The sequence below is a fragment of the Myotis yumanensis genome, unplaced genomic scaffold (assembly GCF_028538775.1).
Source record: "Myotis yumanensis isolate MYYU_CA2020_CCGP unplaced genomic scaffold, mMyoYum1.0.hap1 SCAF_2, whole genome shotgun sequence".
NCBI lineage: Eukaryota > Metazoa > Chordata > Mammalia > Chiroptera > Vespertilionidae > Myotis > Myotis yumanensis.
In genome coordinates, this window is record NW_027223753.1 from 46,063,088 (window position 1) to 46,082,158 (window position 19,071).

General features: G+C 43.7%; 1 protein-coding gene across 2 annotated transcripts in view; it reads left to right on the forward strand.

Moving 5' to 3' along the window:
- ROR1 (receptor tyrosine kinase like orphan receptor 1) overlaps positions 1-19,071 on the forward strand; it is a 399,382-nt gene that overhangs the window by 341,413 nt on the left and 38,898 nt on the right. For both annotated transcript variants that reach the window (XM_070405278.1, XM_070405277.1), the window contains 2 exons: positions 16,223-16,350; positions 18,664-18,981. In XM_070405278.1, the coding sequence (XP_070261379.1) occupies positions 16,223-16,350; positions 18,664-18,981 (446 nt within the window). The remainder of the gene's footprint in view (positions 1-16,222; positions 16,351-18,663; positions 18,982-19,071) is intronic.

Here is a 19,071-nt window from a genome sequence, read left to right on the forward strand (position 1 = left end):
GGATTTGGTTTTAACATTGGACTTAAGACATTATTATCATTGGAATTTATAAAAGAACATTGTGCCTAGCATGACATGAAGCCAACTTAGAAAACCCAAATTTGCCACTTAACTATGTGATCTTGGATAAGTTAGTCTTAAAATCTGTCTGTCTAATAAGACTAATAATACCAATAGTAGAGTGGACTGAGAAAATTCACAAAATGTGCAGTTTACATAATAACAAATACAAATGTTTTACAAATGTGTGAATATATAAAAAAGATATTTAACTTCACTAAGGAAAATAATGAAATGTTATCTTAAAAAGTGATAGTACCTCCCTAGCCAGTGTCCTAAGTGGTTAGAGCATCAGTCCACGCACCGAAGGGTTTCCAGTTTGTCTCCCAGTCAAGGGCACATACCTGGGTTGGCAGGTTCAATCCCCAACCCCAGTTGGGGCCCATGCAGGAGGCAACCAATCGATGTGTCTCTCTCACATTGATGTTTTTCTCTGTCTTTCTCTCTCATTCTCTCTCCCCCTTCCCTTCTTCTCTTCTGTCCACTCTGAAAAGATCAATGGAAAAAAATATCCTCGGGTGAGGATTAACAACACAACAAAAAGTGATAGTACTTAGGGAGATACCTTAGCAAGTAATTGTTAGCAGCGAGTGAGGGAAATAGACACTAAATCCTATTCTGATGATAGAAATATAAATTATGGCAGTTTTCTTAGAAGACTATTTGGAAATACATGTAAAAATCCTTGAAGATGTGCATACTAGTACCTTTGACCTAGAAAACAATTTCAATGTTTTTGCCTAGAGAGGTAACATAGATGTATATAAAAATTCATACACAAGGATATTCATCTCAACAATTTTATGAATAATGAAAAATAGATACAACCTAAATGTTTAATTGCAGCCCAAAAAAACATATTTTAGAAGAATATTTAATGACATAGAATATATGTATTACATTAAAAAGAAGAAACTATGTCCAATATAATTCCAATTTTTAAAAAGAATTCATTTGTGTGTATATACTAGTATGTGTGCTTTGAAAAATATATGAGCCCTGGCCAGTGTGGCTCAGTTGATTGGAGCATTGTTCCATATACTGAAAGGTCTCGGGTCAGGGCACATGCCCAGGTTGCCAGTTTGATCCCTAGTCAGGCACACAGAGGAGGCAACTGATGTATGTGTGCCTGATGTTTCTCTCTCTCTCCCTTCCTTCCTTTCTCTCTAAAATCAGTTTAAAAATTAGAATAAGTAAATTAAAAAATATATGATACTTGTTCATGATTATCTGTGGGTTTAGGGATATGGTGACTTTAATATTTTTCTTTGTGTTTTTCTCTTTTTCAAAATTTCCACAACATTGTTTTTTAAAGGCTAAATTAAAAATAGCCTTACACACCTTGCAAGAATGGTGAGCATCTAAATTTAAATTATAATATCTATGTGGAAATGTCATACAAATTTATTTCATTATTGTTAGATATTCATTTTTTCCTCATATTTTGCTTTTCTTTAACACTTCCTTCTTGTTCTTCCTCTTTCCCTGTCCTCTCCCCTTCCTCTCTCCATCAAGTCCTTACTTTTCTTCACTTTTGGCTCTCTCCCTCTTCTCTGATGCCTGGCCCTGGCCCTGGGCTTTGCTCAGCTGCCGCTAGGAGTTAAGAGTCAAACAGTTTGCTGACCCTGATCTGAAGCTCAGTTGATTCAAACTGAGCAAGAAGTGAACAAGTTTCTTGCATTTCCTCTCAGACCTCTAGTAGCCCTGACACACATCCTGGACTAATCAAGACTGTGTGAAATGTACGTCCATCCATTCGGAGTTGAGCTCTTGTCATATAGGACCGAATTACCAACTTCTCAAAACTGTGGGGAGGGGGAGGCTGTTTTTTTCTTCTCCATCCCAAATGTTTGATGCCTCTGCGGTACAACACGACTCGAAAATAGCTTTGTCAAACAAAGCATGAACACTAGGAGTTTCCTGACATTTTCATAACTATGAGCATATGATTTGCAGTTCATATTGAATAACGATGTAAGAAATCTGCCAAGAGAGCTCCAAATACTATTTCCAGCACCGGTCCCTAACCAGTTACAGCTGCCTCCCCGCAGAATGTGAGCACAGACTACCAGGTTCTGTGGTTCTCCCGCTTGCAAAGTTTGTATTGAGTTACTGGGAGACATTCTAATGGGGGAAGTCACTCTCCTGGCAAGCATTTGAGATGAATAAAGCTAAGGGTTTAATGTTCTAATGAAAAAATTTGTCAATATTTAAATCAAACGTGTGAACACTAAGTGTTTTTACATCTGTTTGCTGCAGAGGTTGTGAGGCGGTCTTTGGCTTTCCAGACACGAATAAAGTAGATAGATGCACTGTTAAACTTTCGAACAATGACAAAGGAAAACATGGAGTAATTGCTTCACTCAAAGCCTGCCAGGAGATTAATTGCCTACGAGATGTGTTTTATGCAGTGTCCAAAAACTGCAGAATCTACGGGAGTGCCTTGCTTTCGCTAGGAGAAAACATATGTCACCTCTCACCAACGATGTTTATGTCTTTTCACAAACCTGTCTTCTTTCAGCCTGAAGACATTCCAACTGGAAATGACTACAAAGCCAGGAGTTGATAGGTTAGGGGTGTTTAGTAATGCTTAAAATAATACCCTCATGGAGTCAGATACGATGCTGTACTCGGAGCCCAGTGTAACAGCAAGCTAGACCCAGGGGACTGGGAGGCCTTTTCGTTGCTGGCTGGAGAAACTGGGGGGGAGGGGGTGGAGAGCAGGGGGCCCTGCCTTTGACCTGCCAACTCTGAAACTAACAGATTTGGGGCTGCAAGGCTCTTGGGGAGCTAGCTAAGTAAAGTTAAGAAATATGGATGGAACCTGTCTTGGTCCCCCTTTGGGACTGTATTCAAGCGAGGGATTGCTGCAGGCGGACGGTGCAGAGACTGGAGGAAGTCTGCACCGCCGCAGCGGAGAAGCACAGAGTGCAGCTCCATAAACATGTATTGGGTGCCTTCTATGAACCAGGTTAAATGTACTGGGCTCTGTTGGAAGTGAGACTGGGGGTGGGTTAAGCGACAAAGGAAAAATACGAACAGCTGCTCCACTTCAGGAACATTCTGCCTCGGGGAGAAACAGACATCACAACAAAGAGTCCGAGTACCATGAACTGAGTGCGGGATGCTAGAGAGAGCATCTTCTCATGGACTCATCTTGCAGTATCAGGAAAGCATCTAAGGGAGATAAAACTGAACTAGAATGGGAAGGGTGCAGGCTAGTGATCCAGGTGAAAAGGGGGTGGATGGATTTCTTGGAAGGGAAACAGTCAGGACACAAATGTCTCTGACGATGTGGTATGTTCAGAGACTACATCCGTTTTTTATCATGAGGTCCTAGAGTCCACGGCGGGCAATGGCAGGAGACAGAGCTGAAGAAGTGGGTGAGGCTGGTTGCCGGGGACCTGGTGATCTCTGGTCACGCGCTAGGCTGTCCCCCGGGGAGCGTGCAGTGGAGAGTCACTGAAGTTGTGAGCAAGAGATGACCTGATCCACCTCTTAGGTAGCACATTCTTCAGCGGCAGAAAAGATCAATAGACAGGGTCCAGAATGGAGATAGAGAGGCGGACCAGTGAGGAGGATACTGCAACCGTCCTGGTGGGATATGCTGGGAAATTAAACTATAGTAATCATAGATTGTTAGGATGGGAAAGGACATTAGAATTGGAAAGAACATACCACATAGTTCAGTTTCTATGTTATACAAATGGAGTAGCCGAGGACAAAAGAGGGCGAGTGACCTATCCAAGGTTACATGGTAATAAAGTTTATTGGCAGCCAAATCAGGATGGAATACCCTGGCCTTCTGATTTCCAGCCCACTGACTTTTCCACTCAGCAATGCCAGGATCAGTCCCAGCATCCTGCCTGTCAGGCAGTGCCCTAGAGAAGCCTGGAATTTACTTGGCCAGCATTTTTCCTGTTAATATCTAGGAGGCGGGAAGAGTGTTTGCAGTGTCAAGCCAGACTGCCTGGGAGCCGGGGCGGGGAGGGTCTTTCCTGTTCATCTTCTTTCTCTCTGGCTTTAGATATCTCCCTTAATTTACCCTCTTCTCCTTCTCCAGAAAACCTTCTCAACTGCTGTTTATGAAATTTTCTCCCTTCAGCTGAGTCTAAGCAGTGAAACAAGACAATCTAGTACCTCCTCTCAAGCTTGCTTTCTCAATATGTGAATCTGACTTCTGTATCATTGTTAAGGACTGTGACAATTTGAAGGACATGTGGTCCAATAAAATCAAGATCAACTGTTTGCATCTACACTGCTTCCTTTGCACATATAACCATTTTCCATAGCAGCATTATCTGGGCAAAAATAGTGTTCTGCGTTGTCTTTTTCAGTAAATTACATGTGGACATATTTTTATGTATATTTGTATCAGCTTTATAGTATTCCTTATGGTGGAAACAGCAGGAAATTTGGAGTGAGGCCTAAGGCTTTGGGTAAGAGACTTCATCTCCAAACCTCAGTTTCGTCAACTAGAAAATGTGGATACTGCTGCTTCCTGGAGGGTACCTGGCACAGAAAGGATCAATCCGACTCCCACCTTTTTGTGGTTGTTTCATAAGGTATTATGGTGTCTTCATAAACATCAAGGTATGATTACAAATGGTACCCATAGCTCAAAGTCAAGGGTCATTTGTTTTAAAGCTGAGGATATTTTTGAGCGCAGAGTAAAATCTTGATACCTTGTGAAAGTAGGTAGAAAAAAATAAAGAAATGTAAGCTTAATTAGCTAAGAAACCTGTGGCCTTCCAATATCATACATATTGAAGTAACCAGGTTGTATTGTATACCTGGGGATGGCCCTGCGGTTTATAGAGAGTGTCAGTCACAGGGACAACACCGTTTTCCATTAAGGATGGCCCTGTGGCAGCCTCATGGAGGACTGAATGAGCAGCAGATCAGAGGCTGGCCTCCCAGTTATTGGACTCCCGTGGTGAGTCAGCTGAGCAGTGGTAGGCACCTGAGCCAGGTGGGAGACGAGGGGTGGAATTCAAGAAGTGCTTTGGAAATTAATTTAGTTTTCAAGTTAAATTGTTGTTACTCTTAAATGTTGCCCATTTCCCTCCTCTGCTCTAATTCTTCTGGTCAGCAGAACTAAACTCATGGGGAAATTGGGTGGCTGGGGTGGGGAAGTGAAAATTAACTATGAATTTTCAGTTGTTACACGAACTCAGGTTCCCTCTTTGCTGAAGTTAATAAAAAGTGGGAGAAATTTAATTCACTCATTAAATATTTATTAGGTGTCAACGACTTGACACCTACCAGGTGCTGTTCTAGGCAATGGGGACATAGCAGTGTCTCTCCTGTCCCCGTAAAGTTTGTTTATAAATAATAAATGATTAATGCATCGATGCAGAGCATATCTGATGATGCTAAGTGCAATGCATAATCATCAGGTAAGGGCAAGGGGGAAAGTGGTGGGCATGAGGTCAGAGAGGTGTGGGGGCAGAAGACTATGAAAGGACTCCATTTTTTATTTAGCATGAGAAGAGAAGCCATTGGAGAAGTTTGAGCAGAGGAGGGACATGAGCTAGTTTATTTCCTAAAAGGATTCCCTCCACCTGCCATGTTGAGAAGAGCCGGGGGGCGGTGGTGGGGAGGGGGAGTGTCCAAGAGTGTGAGTAGCAAGACCAGTTGTGAGACTTTTATGGAGGGAAATCATGCAGAGATAATGGTGGTCTGAACTGGAGCAGGAAAGGTGGGTTGAGGGTAGATTTTTGAAGGAGGAGGTAAAAGCATGAGCTGATGGTTTGAATATGATTATGAGAGAAAGTGTAGAGACAAGGAGAATGCAAAAGATTTTTGTTATGAGCAATTATAAGGATGGAATTGTTATTTACTGGGGTGGAGGAAGAATTCAAGAGCGTTCTTGAAGGAAAATAAGCATTTAATTTTAGACATATTGAGTTTGAATTCCTTTTGGATACCCAAGTGAAGATGTGGAGAATGAAGTTCAGAGAGTGGCATGAGCTAGAGATATGACTTTGGGAGGAGACAGGAAGATCAGGTTAGGAAGTGAAAATGGAAGGAAGAGGTCTGAGGACTAGGCCTAGGGATCTCAATGACTGAAATCTTGAACTGGCAAACGAGACTAAGAAGTCACAGCCAAAGAAGTAAAGAAAACCGAAAGAGAAGAGTATCCTGTAAAAGAAAGAGTTTCCAGAAGGAGTAATGAACTGTGTCAAATGCTGCTGCTGAGTCAGTAAAGATAAAGACTGGAAATTCACTGTTGGATTTAGTAACATGGAGATCATTGACCTTAACAAGAGCTTTCAGTGGGATGGCAAAACAAAGACTTGCTTTCGGTGAGTCCAGAAGCAATTGGGAGAACTGGGGAAAGCAGGTGTAGACATCTCCTTTGAGAGATGTCTGTGATAAAAGGGAACAAAAAGAAAAAGCGAACATAGCTTAGCATGGACAGTCTGAAGAGAGTTTGTTTTAAGATTATAGCACATTGGTGTATTGATGGGAAAGTGACCCACAGAGATGGGGGAGACGGTGATACAGCATAGACAAGGGACAGTAGCTGAGCCATGCCCATGAATAGGTGAAGAGGGTGGGATCCATGTGCTCAAGTCCATAGTTGGGACTGAGAATGGAGCCGATCCCCTGTAATGGGATGGGAGCAGTTTATGGAGCAGACCAAGGAGGAGTGGAAGCAGCAGTTTAGTTAAATTTGCTTTTTAAGGGCTAACCCCTAGGTCTTAGCTTTTCTGACTTCATAAGCCACACCCACTTCTGCTCCCAGTATGTCCACAGCGTTCACACACATGCATAATGTTATACATGACTAGTCTTTGGTACAATGAGAAGGAACTCTAAGATACAAATTATTTTTTTAAGTGGGAAAAAGATCTTCCAGCTAGAAATCTAAGTCAATGTAAACACTACACTACAGTGGGGCATGGGGTGGGGGGATTTTTAGGTTTTCTTCTCTTTGGTGCCTAGAATAGTATCAATTTCTAGACTAAAATAAGGCAGAAGAAGAATTTGTAATTCACAAGCAACTATCATGAGCAAATAAAAACGTGTACACATTATTTGATAATCCAGTTTTACAGATGTGGAGGCTCAGCGATAAACACCTGGCAAAGGGCACATGCAGCTGGAAGGCAGCTGTCATTCCACCACACTGTGCTCTGCCCACCCAATTACTTGGTGAACTTGGAAAAGTCACATAGCCACTCTTGGTTCTTTCACCTTTAGAGAGGGTTAGACAAGAGGCCTGCAAAATCCTGTTCCAACTCAATGACTCCATAAGATGGGGGCCCCGGGGACAGCTATATGGCATGGGGCCTGTCCTATGCTCACAATTCCCCTCCACCAACTCTGCAAGTCACCCCTTACTGTTCCCTGCCACCTCTGACACAGGCACAGCTCTCTGCATGGAAACCATGGGATGACCTGTATTCTGTATTGCGTTTATCGTAGGTTCTTGAGGGAGGTTGTGGCCTCTGCCCTTTACAGCTAAACCTGCCATCCTGGGCCTAATCTCCAGCCTTAGATCTCTAGTCCCCCCATTTGACACTGTCACTAATCACACCATTTCCTGCTGTCTCTTTGTCTTTAGTATAAAATCTACTCTCTTCTCCTTTTATTATTATCACTAGAGGCCCAGTACACGAAATTTGTGCACTCGGGGTGGGGTGGGGGGAAGGGGACCTCAGCCCGGCCTGCACCCTCTCGAAGCCCCAGACCCTACGGGGGATGTCCGCCTGCTGGCTTAGGCCCACTCCCACCACCATCGCTGCGCTCACCAGCCATGAACCTGGCTTCTGGCTGAGCAGTGCTCCCCCTGTGGGAGCACACTGACCACCAGGGGGCAGCTCCTGCATTGAACGTTTGCCCCCTGGTGGTCAGTGTGTGTCATAGCGATCAGTCATTCTGCTGTTAGGTCATTTTGCATATTAGCCTTTTATTATATAGGATAATTTTGAGGTGGCAAGTTCAAAATAAGACTATGTTTAAAAAGACTAAGGGACTATGAAAGCATGATGTGAGTACACAGAGAAGGAATGGTATGCTGAACCTCTTTACTCCCATAAACCCTACCTTTGGGCCCATCCTTCCTTCCTCCCCACACCCAGCACCCCTTGCACCACCCACCCCCATTACTCCCATTAAGCCTCACTCTGCCTCTTGACTCCACTTACCTTGGCTAGTTAATCCATGATTTGTTGAATTGTTCCTCTTTTAAGCTATCACCTCCTCTAGAAGCCTTCCCAGTCTCTGTTGAATACCCTTCTCCTATTCTCAGCACAAGGCTTCAACACATGTGTTGGTTGAAAAGAATAGGAAATGTGAAAAGAGAGGGAGAGAGGAACAGAGAGGGAAGGGAAGGGGAACAGAGATTATATTTATCCCACTTATATTTCTCCCTTTACTAGACTGTAAAGTCCTGGCAAACAGAAATTATATCATTGGTATCCGAAGGCCACTTTTCTACTCTAGTTAAAGCCCTCAGATCCACCCCTATTCCTATTTCTCCTTAAAGGACCCATTGGATTTCACAGTCCTGTCCCAGGCACCCCTTGTTTAACAGATCGCAATCGCAATATTCCCATTTGGTGCATCACAAATCAATCTCTATTCTAATGTGAAGTTCTGCCTCGACTACAATTTTTAAAAAATGTATAAATTCTATGTCTGGCATGGGCACCTCTGCATTGCCTTATTTTGAGTTAGGGATAGTAAATGCCAGCGTCATTTACTCTTGCACCTTAGGACCATTATTAAGTAAAATAAAGGTGGCTTGAATGCAAGCACTGTGATACTGTGGCAGTCCATTTGACAACTCAGAAAGCTACTAAGTGACTAGCAGGCAGGTAAGCTACACAGTCTGGATACACTGGACAAAGGGATGATTCCCATCCCAGGCAGATAAGGGGGAGCTGCTATAGTCTTTCATAACTGCCATCAGCAGAAGGAATAAGAAACAAAGCTGAGACGAAACAGGAAAGCAAGGATTGGGGATCGGGTTTCACCCCATTTCTGAGTACCAAGATGAAATTAAAACCCTCCTAAGAAGTCCCTAAATTCCTTTTACCACTCTTTCCACAAACCTTCTCTTTTTTCAATCCATGGCCCAAGGCATAAAAGGAAAGTGGAAAAAAAAATCAAAGCAATCCTAGTAACATTTGTGGTAGAAAATCTGACCAGATTGGTATGTGTGAATTTCATATTATTCTAAACTCCCATTATTCTCAATGGGCAGATTTAGGGGGTGGTTTGAATGCCTGATGTTTGGAGACCTGCCAGAGAACATCTAAAGGGTTTCTAATGAGAAGTGGGGGGGGGGGGGGGGGGTCGTTGGGGGCTCCAAGTATCTCCTATGCATTCCCTGCTCCAGCCTGAGCTGGGCGTAAAGCAGGCCCTCCCTAGGAGGACACGTGAAAACACTCAGGGCTTCTTAGAAGGTGCAAGGCTACCCTGCCGCCATGGCCTCAGTAAATAGGAGAGGGCAAATATCGCTCATTCTTTTCATTAGTGATCTTCTGCAGTCCTGCAAATACCATGCTAGTGCAATGCTATCGTTTTCTAATGTGTGTTTAAATAGGAATAAAATGTATTGCATGCATAATTTTCCCCAAAATTACATTTGTGAGAGACAAGCCTGGGTAATTCTGCTCCCTTCCCAAAGTGAAACGCAACCCTTGTGCTTCCAAACATCGCTGTGAAGCGAGGCCAGTACCTTCTCATTTCTGAGTTGGACACGAGTAACTATTATGTGCTGCTCTGCAAACTATGACAGAACCGTCTTCATCTGTTTGTTTTAATGGTCCATAGCCAAGAGGAAAAAGAAAGTTAAAATTTTAATTTAATTTTTTAAAGCAAAAAAAAAAAAAAAATGGTGTGAGAAAGAGCGAGGGACTCTTTTGTTAAGGAAATAACGTGTTAACAATGGTTGGGATTCAGAGGTGGGAGACAGTCTGTGAGACTCAACAAGGACACCTCAGGATGGCTTGTCCTTTCAGAGGCATTCCAGGAGAAAAAGGAGGGGTACCAGAGTGAGCAGAATTCTCAGCCCTGTAGATTGATGTCTTCCCTGTGAGTCAGAACCCCTCTGGGTGGACGTGCCTTGCTTGGCTCACTTTGAAAGCTGATGACCTTTGAAAGGTCAAGTATGTTGACTCCTAACCCTCTTTGATGCCCACATTCAGATTGGTCTTTAGAAAACAGAGTGTGTGACATAACTTTGGGATCCCATATTTAACCTGTAATTTCTTGACCACAGCCACCCTGAGGCAGAGTGTATTCTTGGCTCTCCCGACAACCCCCCTTCTCTCCTTCACTCCACCAGCTCTTCCCGTCTCCACCTGTATTTTTCCTGATGCCCTTTCTCTTCCAAGGTGTGTGCGTGAAAGCTGATAGGACAGAGTATTTCCCCGGCTCCTGCTGGGCATTTAACCAAGGATGCTTCAAGGCTCCAAATCTTCTCAGGAAAAGCAAGGAGGTATTTTTGGAGAGGTGGTAACTTTTTGACCACATCAGAATATCATTTGTTCTCTGAGTTTCTGTGTCTCTGATCTTTTATCTCCATTGGAATAATTCTGGAGCCTCTGCTTGGATCTTTCATTTTATCGCGTATCTCCCTTTTTAATTAAAAGACGGAGCTGACTTTCAGCTTAAAGAGATCTGACTGCACCTCCCAAGGGAGAACCCTGCCTCTGAGCTGGGAAGCGTTGCACCCAGCCCTGAGGTTCCTAGAGCCGGGCCTGGGAAGCACTGTGTGCTGTGCTTTAACCGGATCCACTCATGTGTGGCCTGATTTACGGATTTAAAAAGGGATACTTGCCATGCATCTATGGCCAGTATGGCCATAGATGGTCTTTTGGGAAGGCAATGGAGTTATTTTTGCTTGGCCAAAGAGAAATTATTTCCTGCGTGAGAAAAAATAACCCACACGTTGCTAAATCGCGTACTAAAGCATACCTAGGGGTACTGCAGCTCTCTGAGCTATGTGATGGTTCTCCTTCAGATCAAGATTCAGGTCTTCAGGGGCAGGCATCTTGATGTGATTTCATCTTCATTCCATAAAATGGGGCTCTTAAGAGGGCTGAATGGGGTCAATTCCAAAGTATTGGGTTATTTCACTCACTACAATCTATCCCTATGAAGCTGCCATGGGTGGTGGGCAGAACCACCCTGGAATTCCAGTTGAAGAACTATGAGCCTCAGAACAAAGAAGCCTGCTGATACTGTGTAAATTATCAATGCTTCTAGCCAATTAGTCAGCTTGGAAAGAACCCACGAATTACCCCCCAAATCTCTCCCCAGCTCTGTAGCTTCAAATTCCAACCACTGTCTCTCTCCTTGTGTCTACATGAGATCTTTTTTAAATTGAGGTGAAATTCACACAACGCAAAATCAACCATTGTAAAGTGAGCAATGTAGTAGTAGTTAGTACATTCACATGCTGTGCAACCACCACCTCTGTCTATTCCAAAGTATTTTCACCACAAAATTAAATTCCACACCCATTGAATAATTACTCCCTATTTCTCCCTCCCCTGGCTCCTAGTAACCACCAGTCTGCTTTCTGTCTCTGTGGATTTACCTATTCTCGAGATTTCCTATCAATGGCATCATTTGATATGTAGCCATCTGTGTCTGGCTTATTTCACTTAGTATAATGTTTTGGAGACCCTTCCATGTTGTGTCATGTTTGAGTACTTCCTTCCTTTTTTATGACTGAATACTATTCCATTGTACGTATCTCTCACATTTTGTCTAGCCATTCATCTATTGATGAGCGTTTGGGATTGTTCCAACTTTTTTTTTCCTTTTCTCTCTCTCTCTCTCTCTCTCTCTCTCTCTCTCCCTCTCCTATGAATAGGACCACTATGAACATTGGTGAACAAGTATTTTTGTTTGAGTCCCTGTTTTCAATTCTTTTGTTTAAGTGAGATTTTATAATTAGCAGAGTACCTTTACATCCATTCTCTTCTCACTAAGGAAAGGCATGCATTTTAACGGGATCTTAATACCACAAAGGGGAATTTTTAGGGCCTAACTCATTAGCAAGAATCAGTTCAGCTGGTTTAGTCTACTAGCCCTGCCCCTGCTCCAGTGTAAAATCTGAAGAGGAAGAAAGTTGGGGGCGTGCCTGGTATGAAGAAAGGCCCATCCCATTTCCCCCAATGCTAACATCTGGCCTCCTATTGTGCAATGCGCTTCTCATTTTCAGAGAATTCCCTTCTTTGCTCACTGACCTGAGCAGCTTGCCCAGCATTTGTAGCGATGGACTTCCACTGTCGCTGTCAAACTCCTTTGGGCTGCGACTTGCAGTGACCAAGCGTCCCTTTCCTTGGTCTACGTGCTTCCTGAGCGATCCTTCTGCTGCCACAGTGGTTGCGATCACTCTCGGCCCCCTTTGACAATCCCTTATAAGCTCCTTCCCCTGGGGAATGGGGGCGACCCTGGCGGTGCAGGGCAGGCTGTATTTGCTTTTCCCTGTCACATGACAGAGAATTTGGGGGATCTAAGAGGCTGGCGATGTGGCCACTGAATGACCTTTAGGAGAAACATGAGTTCCCATCACAAAGCAACCCTGCGACTCCACATCACCACGAGGCGAGGTAGCCGGTGCAAGGCGTGTGGCCGCTGTGATGACCGGCTGAAATGCCACTTGCCCTTTCGGCCGCACTTTTCTTCTCCGTAGGACGCAGCCTTGGCGCGCTCCTTGCAAGTGCCCTTGTGCTCATGCAGCCTTGCCGCGTCATGTTTTTAATTTGCTGAGCATGGAGGGCATCCAGGATGAAAGAAGTGTACGCTGGAGAAAAGCATGACGCTGATGGATGCTGGAGGAGCGCTGGTTTCTCTCCAGCCCAGGCCAGCAGGGAAAATGGAAAGGATGAAAGGCACTTGTGACTTTACGTTTAAAAGAAAACCTTCGTTGCCACCCGGCATCTTCACAGCGCAAAACCCCTGTAGGCAGTGCCAACATTTCCATAACCAAGCCATTTGGCAGGAAGCTGTGGGCCATGGTTACAAGCACTAGTTTGGGGCAAATCTAGCTATGTAACTTTGGACAAGTTCTTTACTCTTCCCAACCCTCAGTTTTCTCATTTGTAAAATGGGAATAATTATATCTTCACCTTCTTTATAAGACTGTTGTCAGGATTAAATGACTTACTGTCAGTTTTTTTAATTAAACTTTAAAAAAATGTATTTTTATTGATTTCAGAAAAGAATGGAGAGGTAGAGAGAGAGAGAAAATCAATTATGAGAACAGAATCATCCATTAGCTGCCTCCCGCACACCCCACACTGGGGATCGAGCCTGCAACCTGGGCATGTGTCCTGTCCAGGAATTGAACCATGACCTCCTGGTTCAGAGGTCGGTCAACACTCATCCACTGACCCAAGCCGGCCAGTCTTAATGTCAGTTTTATATTTAAGTGAAACTTAGTGCCTGGTACACAAGAAAGGTACCTTATAAAGTCCCTTATTTATAAATTAGGCTGATTGAGTTAAAAGAGGGTCTGGAAAAGCAGAGAACATCATTACAGATCTAACAACACGGTGTAATGGCTTGAGCTTAAATTTTAAGTTTAAATCCTGTGTCCACCACTTACTGGCTTTGAATTTGAGCCACTTACTTAACTTCTCTGAATTTGAGTGTCTCGCTCTGTAAAATACAGAGGATAACGCTGCCTAAGGGGCAGCTTTGAAGAGAGCACTTAGCACAGTACCCAGTAGGGAGAGTGGCAGGCACTTAATACCTGTTTGTTTTTCTAGTGCTGTGGTTCTCAACCACATTCAAATCACCCCAGAGCTTTTATAAAAGCATGAATGCCCGAGCTGTGTCCCCTGAGAGAGGGATTTAATAGGTCCGAGGTGGGGCTTGGCCTTGGTATTTTCAAAGCCACCTGAGGAGAGGCGTGTAAGGAGCCAGGGCTGAGCGCTGCTCCCCAGCAGATGCCATTTGTTGTTTGTGTTTGTGCGTTTCATGTGAGTTTTTTAGGTCTGCCCCCAAGAGACTGGCCAGAATGTCAGGAATTCTGGGCACAGTCAAAAATTCAATCCACCTGCAGCTCGAAGCCTTTCATTGACAAGAAGTGTTCGGCAAGGGAGTTGCATTCCATTTTATTCTGGAAAAAAAAGTATTCAAAGAGTCTTTTTAGAGTCTTGAACTGGAAAGGTGGTAAGAAGTTTAGCCTAAGCCTCTCACATAAAATATGGGAACTCCCAGTCGGTTGGGGATTTATAACGGAGGGTAATTCCAGAGTTTTGTCCTCCCAAGAGATATAAATTGAGGCCTCGAGAATGTAGTGTGGGGGAGGAAGAGGTGTTCTCATAATGACACCTTACGAGTCCGGGGCTCAGCTAATGCCTGGGGATAGAAAGGCATCATCTGTAATAGCAGGGGACGGAGGGAGGTGTTTCAGGACTTCAGCTTCCAAGATGCAAGTCTAGGTCATCCAGAACCTTCTTTCTCCCTATGGGTTTATGGTATTAGTTACCCAATAAAAGTGGGGTTAATTTTACAACCCAAGTTAAATGTGAGCCAAAAAGACTTCAACATTGCTCTAGGATTTATGAAAGTAAACATGTAGAGTGCTTGCAGGATTTTGCAACATTAAAATTTCAATGTCTTTATGTCGAGGATATGATATATTCATCTGTAATCGTATTTAAAGGTTATGTTTTAAAAGTTTTGCAAGAGACTATTTTCAAGTCTAAACTAAAGATACTTCCCCCATCTCCACCTTCAAAAGGACTGTTTTAGTGACTAGGGAGCAGAAAGCAGCTGAGAACTAGTGTCTTTAAGAATCAGCCCTATCAAGTTTTTTTTTATTCACCTGGCTTTCTATTATACTGGGCTCTCTAGATTCCCACATTCAACCCTCACCCCATAGTCCTGACCATAGTCCTTGTTACAAAGTAGGAGCTTAATAAATAATTGTGCTTAAAAATAAATGTCCTCTTTGGTCATTGTAATAATCCTATATAATAAAACCCTAATATGCAAATCGACCGAACAGGAGAATGACTGGTCGCTATGATTCACACTGACCACCAGGGGGCAGGCGCTCAACACAAGAGCTGCCCCCTGGTGGTCAGTATGCTCCCACAGGGGGAGCACTGCTCAGCCAGAAGCCAGGCTCATAGCTGGTGAGCGCAGAGCAGTGGCGGGAGCCTCTCCCACCTCTGCAGCAGGTGGGCATTCCCCGAGGGGTCCTGGACTACGAGAGGGTGCAGGCCAGGCTGAGGGACAAATGTCATGCACTGGGCCGCTAGTTTAATAATAATCACGTTACCTCTGTTTAGTAGGCTCCTCATGAGTTTTGGCCGATAGGGTAGAGAGGTCAACTGTTACCATCCATATATGTGGCTCAGAGGCTTAGAGAGCTTGCCTAAGGATATGAGAATATTAAACCCAGGAAGGGAATTTTGTTTCTCCTGACTTTGGCTTTAAAGTACTTTAACTTAAAAGAAACCAAAGAGGAAAAATGCTATTTTGTTCAGACGATGTATTGAACAAAGTTTCATTTAAGTGAAACTTCTTTTGTTCTGCCGGGTTAACAGAGAGGAGGAACACCCTGGGTGAAAGTCCGCCTGTCAGTGTGGAAGGTGGCCTTTGGCTGTGGTCTGCCTCTGAGGAACAGCTGGGCACTCTGTACTCCAGTTTCTTGCTTATCACAGGCCCTTATGGTTTCTTCCCACCTGCACCTAGCCTCTCACCCCATGGGGCCACCTAATTGACCTATCAGTTAGCGTGGATCTTGTGCAGAATTCGCCCACGCCTTTGTATCAAATGAAGCAGAAATAATCTGTTTAAAAACAAAACAAAACAAAACAAAAACTGGAGAACATGTGCCCAGATTTTCAATTCATTTCCTCTTTACTCTTATAACTACATCATCTTCCAGCCCACCACCAGCTGCGAAAATAAAAGTGTTTTCTCCCATATTTAAGGATGATTTTGTGCTTCAGGATGGTTTTCTGGGGGTGAAGGAAACTTGACCAATGTGACCAACAGATGTTTTAAGTGATGGATGGAACTGAGGAAAAGTTTGATTCCTTAGCCCAGTCTGTAGGATACTATGCTCAACCTCGCCCCCTAGTGGCTGTTTAGGGCATCGTGCAATCAGATCCAACTGTGTCTACATGTACCGTATATACTGCATCAGTTAATGTCTATGCTCTGTTTTTAGAGATGAATATGAAGAAGATGGATTCTGTCAACCATACAGAGGGATTGCATGCGCAAGATTTATTGGCAACCGTACCGTCTATATGGAGTCTTTGCACATGCAAGGGGAAATAGAAAATCAGATCACAGGTAGGTAACACCACTGACATTCTGTTTATACCTTGAATAACTGTTTTTCTCACCAATAGTTTTCTTAAGGTCCTCTGTTGGCCAAGGGTTAGGCCAGGCATGGAGGTTAGGAGCAGGACCATAAAGAAGCATGAGATAGGATCATTAAAATATTACTAAAATTAACATTAAAATAATTTATTGAAGGCTGCTGTTAGAGGAAAAGGGAGCTTTGAAAAACCTCACGTTCACTTAAACACTCAGTAAATATTGCTGAATGTCTTTGATGTACCTGGGCTTTGGGGTATATGATGGTGTGGGGAATAAGGCCAGTAGTTTCTGCCCTCACAGAGCTTACTGTTTGGAAGCCACACCACGTGGACAGAAAGGGAATGAGTTTAGAGTCTAGGATTCTGGACTCTAATCCCTGAATCGCCATTTCTGTGACTTTAGGGAAATCTCTTACTCTCTGTGAAACTCTTTCTTCATCTGTGACATGAATGATGAGGCAAGATGGTCATGGATCTCTTCCTGCTCCAGCTCTCTAGAGTTTGCCCTTCATTTTTCAGAATTGAAAGCATCTTAACGAAGATCTAATAGTGCAGCACTTTTTAGCACACAGGAGTTAGGTAGTGTAGGTTATCTTCTGTGAGTTTGCACACCTAGTTCTGGTGCTTAGAGCAACTTTGTACCTATTGGTGCAGTTATTATACCTCTGTGCCACGGACTCTTGCAAGCCATTCAAATTGCCTTTATGAGATTCTACTAAGGCAGCGGAACGACCCTTTCACAGAGGTTGCCTAAGACCATTCTGCATATCAGATATTTACATTACGATTCATAACAGTAGCAACATTACAGTTTTGAAGTAGCAACAGAAATAATTTTATGGTTGGGTCACAACATGAGGAACTGTATTTAAAGGGCCAGAAGGTTGAGAACCACTGTTCTAAGGTTTCCAGCCTTAGTAAATAAAAATACAGGCCATCCAGTTACATTTGCATTTTAGATAAACAACAGATCATTTTTTAAAAGAAGGATGTCCCAAGTGTTTATCTGAAATTCAAATGTAACTGGGTGCCTTGTACTTGATCTGGCAACCCTGGGACTTAAGAGAGGTAAGAACAAACCCAAGGTAAGCACAGCGAACATCAAAAAGTCCAGAAACTGTGTCCTGTGAGGAATTTGAAGGAACAAAGAGGTGGCTGCAGGAGCTACTTAACCTAGAGAAGCACCAATAGGAAGATGTAGTTGCCATTTGCTGAAGCCCTCAGGCCTTCAGGGGGGAGGATTCTGGGAAGTAGGGGTGATGGGGAGGAGCTGCTGAAGGCACATTTCAACCTGGTAGGAGAACGTCGAACATACTTTTTACTAAGTACTCATGAAAATAAATGGGAGTTCTGTTATAAATATTTGGTCACCCGTTTATAAAAATCCTCTCCAACATTTTCAATGGGCATCAGCTTACTGGAAAGTATTACAGTAAAAAAAAATAATTTAAAAAATCCAGTGAACTTTGTTTAACCCTGCATTTCCCAAACTTCTTTGGCTATGGAACCCTAGTTTCTCCAACGCTATTAATGTTCTACGTAATCATTATTCGGAGGAACATTCTTTGGGAAACAATGTACCAACAACCTCTTAGGCTGCCTTGTGAGTAAGCCCTTTGTCAATGGAGGAATGCAGAGGGAGGCTGGCGCTCGCTTTGTGCTTGGAAACCGTGCTGGATCTGAGGTTAGGCTAAGTGACCATTAACATTCCTTAATACTCACTGGAATAACTGAGTTGTGCTCTTGGAGAACTTCTAAGCGAGCTGCCTCCTTTTCGGAAGATGGCGTAGCAAGTATTCAAGCCGCAAAGAAATTACACAAGTTTCCCGAAGTCACCCACCAGCTGAGAGGCGAAACACAGACCGAGTCCTGCGCTCAGGCCCAGCCGCCCCGTCCCACGCGTCCTGGCCTGCAGCTGTCAAACGCTTCAGAAACCTCACCGAACCAATAAAAAGTACTGGATGAAACACAACGTTCTGTTGCTTTGTAGTAAAATGAAAAATATATTGTCCTTTAACCTAATTAATTCTTTTTTATTAGGAAATGGTACATATGTAACTTAATCCTGTGTGTGTGTGTTTTTTTAACTTTATAGTCAAAATGATTTTTTTCAAGACAGTGAAAGTAAGCTGCTTAGACATCTGACATGAATCTCCTCCTCTCGGCCTTGCCTGTCTGAGCCGGGCAGATCCCTTCCAGTGTGTGTTTATATCTGATACTTGTTGTCTAGATCACCACAGATCAACCCCAGCCCTGGGAGTTAATAACTATGTTTGTTTTCCAGCTGCCTTCACCATGATTGGCACCTCCAGTCACTTATCTGATAAGTGTTCCCAGTTCGCCATTCCTTCCCTGTGCCACTACGCCTTCCCGTACTGCGACGAGACCTCTTCCATCCCAAAGCCCCGTGACTTGTGTCGCGATGAATGTGAAATCCTGGAAAACGTCCTGTGTCAGACAGAGTACATTTTTGCAAGATCGAATCCCATGATTCTGATGAGGCTGAAGCTGCCCAACTGTGAAGATCTCCCGCAGCCAGAGAGCCCTGAAGCTGCCAACTGCATCCGGATTGGAATTCCTATGGCGGATCCTATCAATAAAAGTAGGTGGGCTCTGGCCGGTGTGGCTAAGCAGGTAGAGTGTTGGCCCTGGGGAACCGAAGGGCCTCAGGTTTGATTCCCGGTCAAGGGCA